Below are 6297 nucleotides of genomic sequence, written 5' to 3'. Positions count from 1 at the left end.
GTGTGTGTGTGTGTGTGTGTGTGTGTGTGTGTGTGTAGTCAGCTGCAACATCTGGTGCCAGTCTTCCTGAGAAGCATCAGCCTTCATGGCTTTTACAAGGCGGTCGACATGCTCTCTCTCTAACCATAAGCAAAAGTGCCCTAGTGCAGTGTTTCTCAACCTTGGCAACTTGAAGATGTCCGGACTTCAATTCCCAGAATTCCCCAGCCAGCATTCGCTGGCTGGGGAATTCTGGGAGTTGAAGTCCAGACATCTTCAAGTTACCAAGGTTGAGAAACACTGCCCTAGTGTCTCCAACCTTGGCAAACTTTACGACTTGCGGAACTTCAACTCCCAGAATTCCCCAGCAGTGGTTAGGACAGTGTTTCTCAACCTTGTCAACTTGAAGATGTCCGGACTTCAACTCCCAGAATTCCCCAGCAGTGGTTAGGACAGTGTTTCTCAACCTTGTCAACTTGAAGATGTCCGGACTTCAACTCCCAGAGTTCCTCAGCCAGCAAAGTTGTCAACCTTGGCAATTTTAGCACTTTGCGGACTTCCAATTCCCAGAATTCTGGGAGTTGAAGTTCCACAAGTCGTAAAGTTGCCAAGGTTGGAGACCCCTGACCTAGACTCGTGTTAGAGGGCGGAGGGAGAGAGAGAGAGAGAGAGAGAGATTGCAGGAGGAGGGTGGAGGAAGGATCAGAGAGGGATCTGACCCTCCAAGGCCAAGACTCACCCTGCCTCTGGCTCCTCCCACTACCCGGCTTTTATTTACATATCGACAAAGACCATGAAGCACCAGCCCAGCCCGCCCACCAGCAGCATGGTGACATGGATGGCATAGACGAGCAGCTCGTTGAGCAGGCTAAAGTCCACGCGCCGCCTTCCCATCAGCAGCAGGGTGATAGAGAGTTTGTATTGGAAGCGGAGGAAGAAACGGATGCCCAGGTACTGGATGCAAAACAAGACCGCCAGCGCCACCCAGAGGACGGAGGTGAACAGGCTGCAGCTGAAGTACAGCAGGAAGCGGATCACCCCGTACATCCAGCGGGACTTCAGGTAGATGTCAAAGTTGTTGTACTTGGTGCGCACCAGGGGGGCGGTCCGGACCGGCCCGCAGGCCGAGTGCAGGCAGGTCGTGTGGGGCCCGTGGAAAGACCGAACCCGCCGTGGGATAGGGATGACAGGCATCGGGCAGCCCGGCTTTTTACACAACCGGAGAGCCAGGCTGGCAGCGGGCGGCCCCGGCCGCTTCCGTGAAGATGGGAGGGGAGGCCAGCGAGCCAGGAGGGTGGACACGGCCCGGACGTGCCGAGGCGGAAGCTGCCTGCAGGAAGGAAGAGAAGGAGAGCGAGGTTGAGGAAAAGGGAGAAGAAGAAGGACAGCCGGCTCCGAGCGGAAGACGCGCCCCCGATAACTCTCCGCGGGGCCACCAGGCACCGGATCCAACCAACCTTTACTGGGATTTGGAAGGTCCCGATGGATGCAGTGATGCATTGGCTCAAAAGTCTAGACCCGTGATGGCAAACCTATGGCACGCGTGGCATCGCCCGTTCCTCCTCTGGGTTTCTGGCATGCATGCACGCGTGATGATCAGCTGTTTTCTGTGCACGCAGCAGTCCCGGAAACCGGAAGAGCTGGTCTTCTGGTTTCCGTTGTGCGCATGTGCTCCAGCCAGCTGATCATGGTGCACATGAGCGCCAGTAACCGGAAGACAAGGCGGTCAGTGCGCAGGCATGTGCTGGAAACCAGAAGTTCATTTCCCAGCACGCGCATGCCCACTTGGCAGCTTCTCTCCCTGATGAGCGCGCGCTCCCTTTTCAGCACTTGGTGCCAAAGAGGTTCGCCATCAATGGTCTAGACCAAACTTGGCAACTTTAAAGACTTGTGGGCTTCGATTCCCAGAAGTCCTCAGCCAGCCACGCTTGAGGTTGTCAAGTTTGGAGGCCACCGTTCAAGAGCAAAGGGCCACAGGAACCGGCTGGAGGGGAATCAGTGAAGACCGGAGGTTACAGAACTCTTTAAAAGTCAGGAAAAGGAAGATGGAAGCACAAGTTAAAGAAGCCACTGGTTAAAGACTAAATCACCCCCTGGTGGGGCTGGGAGGACCAGCAAAAGTTTCGGGAGGAAAAATATGAACGGTGCCATCTTGGGAGGGGGGGGGTCAGAAAAAGACGTGTGCAATTGGAAGGAAGAGATGGGAGTGAAGGTGGAAGGTGGTCCCTCCCTTTCTAGCAGGTTCTGGACCTGCCCACTGACAGCCCTGCAAGGTAGGAAGCATGAAACCCAACACTTACAAGGGCTAAAAACACCAACTTCACTTTAAAGTAATCATAGAATCTTGCAAGCGTGAAAGGCCATTTCCTCTCCTCCCCCATTTTGCTTCCCCAAAAACTAGGGAGGGTCTCCCTTCCTCCCCTCCTGTCCTTTGGTGGGCTATAAGGCTCTTTCGCCTGCCTCCCTTAATGTATTTCCACAAACAGTTCTCACCTGCCTTTGAGTAGCACCTGATATCTTAGTGTGGCTTCGATACAATCACATCACTTTTAACTTACATCCTGTTGTTATTATTTTAATAAACAACCCTGGGCAGCGAATATCCATAACACTGAACTCCTTCCTCCTCCTATCTGCCCACAACAACAACAACCCTGCAAAGGCTAAGAAAAAGAGTTGTATCAAACCTCCCCAGCCAAGGCGGGACTAGAACTCCCAGTCTCCCAGTCTCCAGGCTGGTGCCTTAATCCAAAGGGCTCCCGTGAGGATTCCCCTCCGATATTATAATATTATAAGGAGCCACGGTGGCGCAGTGGTCAGAGTGCAGTAGTGCAGGCTACCTCTGCTGACTGCTGGCTGCAAAAGGTTCGGCAGTTCGAATCTCACCAGGCTCAAGGTTGACTTGTGCTTCCGAGGACCCAGATTGTTGGGGGCGATAGGCTGACTCTGTAAACTGCTTAAAGGGGGCTGGAAAGCAATGGGAAGCAGTATATAAGTCTAAGTGCTCTATCTATCTATCATCTATCTATCTATCTATCTATCTATCTATCTACCTACCTACCTACCTACCTACCTACCTACCTACCTACCTACCTACCTACCTATAATCTATCTATCATCATTATCTACCGATCATTGTCTGTCTGTCTATCTTTCTATCTGCTGTGGTGGCACAGTGGTTAGAATGCCGTATCGCTAGCTAATTCTGGAGTTCGATCCTGACCGGCTCCTGGTTGACTCAGCCTTCCAATCCTTCCGAGGTGGGTAAAACGAGGACCCAGATTGTTGGGGGCGATAGGCTGACTCTGTAAACTGCTTAAAGGGGGCTGGAAAGCAATGGGAAGCAGTATATAAGTCTAAGTGCTCTATCTATCTATCTATCTATCTATCTATCTATCTATCTATCTATCTATCTATCTACCTACCTACCTACCTACCTACCTACCTACCTACCTACCTACCTATAATCTATCTATCATCATTATCTACCGATCATTGTCTGTCTGTCTATCTTTCTATCTGCTGTGGTGGCACAGTGGTTAGAATGCCGTATCGCTAGCTAATTCTGGAGTTCGATCCTGACTGGCTCCTGGTTGACTCAGCCTTCCAATCCTTCCGAGGTGGGTAAAATGAGGACCCAGATTGTTGTTGGGGGCAATATGCTGACTCTGTAAACTGCTTAAGGGGGCTGAAAGCCCTATGAAACGGTATATAAGTCTAAGTGCTCTATCTATCTATCTATCTATCTATCTATCTATCTATCTATCTATCTATCTATCTATCTATCTATCTATCTATCATCTATCTATTTATCTATCTACCTACCTACCTACGTATCATATCTATCTATCTATCTATCATCTATCTATCTATCTATCTATCTATCTATCTATCTATCTATCTATCTATCTATCTATCTCTATCTATCTATCTATCTATCTATCTATCTATCTATCTATCTATCTATCTATCTATCATCTATCTATCTATCTATCATCTATCTATCTATCTATCATCTACCTACCTATCTACCTACCTACCTATGTATCATATCTATCTATCTATTTAACTATCTATCTACCTATCTATCATCATCTACCGATCATTGTCTGTCTGTCTATCTTTCTATCTGGTGGAATGGTGGTTAGAATGCCGTATCGCTGGCTAATTCTGGAGTTCGATCCTGACTGGCTCCTGGTTGACTCAGCCTTCCAATCCTTCCAAGGTGGGTAAAACGAGGACCCAGATTGTTGTTGGGGGCAATATGCTGACTCTGTGAGCCCCTTAGAGAGGGCTGTGAAGCAGGGTAAAAGCAGCATATATATAAGTCTTAAGGGCCGTTGCTATAATAACCCCATTATTAGGACCCTCACTCACTGACAGGCAAAGAGGGCGGGGGGGGGGATTCGCATCCAGAGCCCAGCTGGGACGTTGGCCCCGTTCAGCCATCCTCCCCACTCACCCCCAGGAGAGGGACAGGACCCACCCCCCGCCCACCCCCTCCCCCCGCGGGAGGAAGCCCAAATCTCGGCCGCTGCTGATCTCGGGCCGGGCTCTCTCCCGCTCCGCTTCAGCAGCCCAGAGACCCCCCGGGATGGTCCCGGCCTCGATGCGCACTGCCTGCGGGGCCACAGGCGCTTCATGCGCACGGGTGGAGGGGGGGGTTCAGCGGAGGGGGGGGAGGATGGGACCTGTAGTCCCGCCAGCTGAGGGGAGGAGGGAGCGCCCCCTGCTGGGCCCGGCGGCCTACCTAGCGGGGCTGAGGCAAGGGGCCGTCGGAGGACTCACCGGGCGTCGGCCGAGGCGTCTGCGGGCCATGGCGGCGGAGGGAAGCCGGTCTCGAGCGGCGGCGGCGGCGGCGACTCCGCTTCCTCAGGGCCGGCGGCGGAAGGGGACCGCGCGCGGCGATGGCGTCATCGGCAGGCGCCGCCTCCCCCGGGGAGAAGGGGGGGGAAGCGCGCGCCGGGAAGCCGTCGCCTAGCAACGGGCGCGCAGGCGCGCGGGCGGGGGCTCTCCTTTTGCCCTCTTTGGACTCCAGGTCCCATCTGCGCAGATGGGGGGGAGAGCGGGAGCTGGGCTGGACTCTTCCCTCCCATCCTCCACCCTCCGGGTTGGGGAGCATGGGAGAGGGAGTGCAGGAACACCTGTCTCTGCCTGGATTCCCCCTGCCCTTCCTTTGTATCCCTATCCATTTCATGTATTCAAATCACGTTTACACTTATACATATGTGTTATCTAACAGAATAAATAAAATAAAGTAAATGAAACCCTCCACCAGAATGGGCCCTGCTGATCGGGGACGATGGGAATTGGAGCGTGGCACATTGGAAGGCAACATGTGGCAGCCCCATCATAGTATAGTAATAGCAATAGCATAGTTGTTCTGAACCCCCCCTTCTTCGCTCGTTCAAATACGACAGGCAGACAGACTTAAAAGGAAATAACTTTATCAGTCCTCGGCTCAGCCTGGCTGCGAGCCCAAAATTAAACATAAATAAAGTCTCTGGCAAGAAGATAACAGAATGCAAAAACAAAGATCTCTTACGGCCAAAGCAGGTGTAGTGAAAGAAAAGCAAATCACTTCTCCAAGTGTCTCTTTGAATCAGGGTTACAGAAAGCAAATCACTTATCCAAGTGACTCTCACAAACAAACCACGACTGATGAACGGCGAACCATGAACGAACGAGTGAACGTTGACTTCTGCAACCAGGGGGTGGCACCATCCGTCCTTTTATCTCCAGAAGACCACACTAACGAGCCCCAGCTGCATTGTTATTCCTGCATCCCGACTCAACTCACAGCAAACTTCTGCTGAGTCACAACAATAGTATAGGTATTGGTATAGGTCAGTCTTTCTCAACCTTGGCAACTTGAAGACGACTGGACTTCAACTCCCAGAATTCCCCAGCCAGCGAATGCTGGCTGGGGAATTCTGGGAGTTGAAGTCCAGACGTCTTCAAGTTGCCAAGGTTGAGAAACACTGGTATAGGTATTAGTATAGCATAGCCTTTATTGTCATTGTGCAAAATAAACACAACGAAATTGGTTTTAGCTCACTGGTGCAATCTATGACGACAAATGCAAACAACGTAAGTAGTATAAAGAATAATCCCAGTGCAAGTAATTAGGGGGAAAGAAAGAAAAAAAAAGACTACATACATTTCTGTGGGTGGGTGGAGTGATTGTGGTTGTGTTTAAGAGTCTGAAAGCCCAAGGATCGAAACTATTTTTAAACCTATTTGTTCGGCTGGCTCTGCTTCGATGTCTTCTGCCCAATGTTCGAAGTGCAAAAAGACTCTGACCAGTGACAGGATCAT

At 51.3% G+C, this 6297-nt stretch overlaps 1 protein-coding gene across 2 annotated transcripts; it reads right to left on the bottom strand.

Annotated features, from left to right (window-relative positions):
• Positions 1-656: 656 nt before the first annotated feature.
• TMEM250 (transmembrane protein 250) lies at positions 657-4870 on the bottom strand. 2 transcript variants are annotated; one of them, XM_087703672.1, is made up of 2 exons: positions 4768-4870; positions 657-1309 (listed from the first exon to the last, which is right to left on the bottom strand). In XM_087703672.1, exon 2 carries the CDS (start codon positions 1171-1173, stop codon positions 754-756), a length of 420 nt encoding a protein of 139 aa, XP_087559798.1. In that variant the 5' UTR covers positions 1174-1309; positions 4768-4870; the 3' UTR covers positions 657-753. The 2 variants fall into 2 exon arrangements, with proteins under 2 accessions (XP_087559798.1, XP_087559797.1); XM_087703671.1 differs by lacking the exon at positions 4768-4870 and adding an exon at positions 2820-2939.
• Positions 4871-6297: the final 1427 nt, after the last annotated feature.

This window comes from Thamnophis sirtalis, unplaced genomic scaffold (assembly GCF_051295495.1).
Source record: "Thamnophis sirtalis isolate CommonGarterSnake01/CBP01778 unplaced genomic scaffold, rThaSir2_p1.2 scaffold_2, whole genome shotgun sequence".
Lineage (NCBI taxonomy): Eukaryota > Metazoa > Chordata > Lepidosauria > Squamata > Natricidae > Thamnophis > Thamnophis sirtalis.
The sequence above is the reverse complement of the archived record's forward strand: the minus strand, read 5'-3'. Positions and strand labels throughout refer to the sequence as shown.

Excerpts from the sequence above, each read along its gene's own strand:
- TMEM250 (XM_087703672.1), bottom strand. The coding sequence starts at position 1,173 with ATGCCTGTCATCCCTATCCCACGGCGGGTTCGGTCTTTCCACGGGCCC.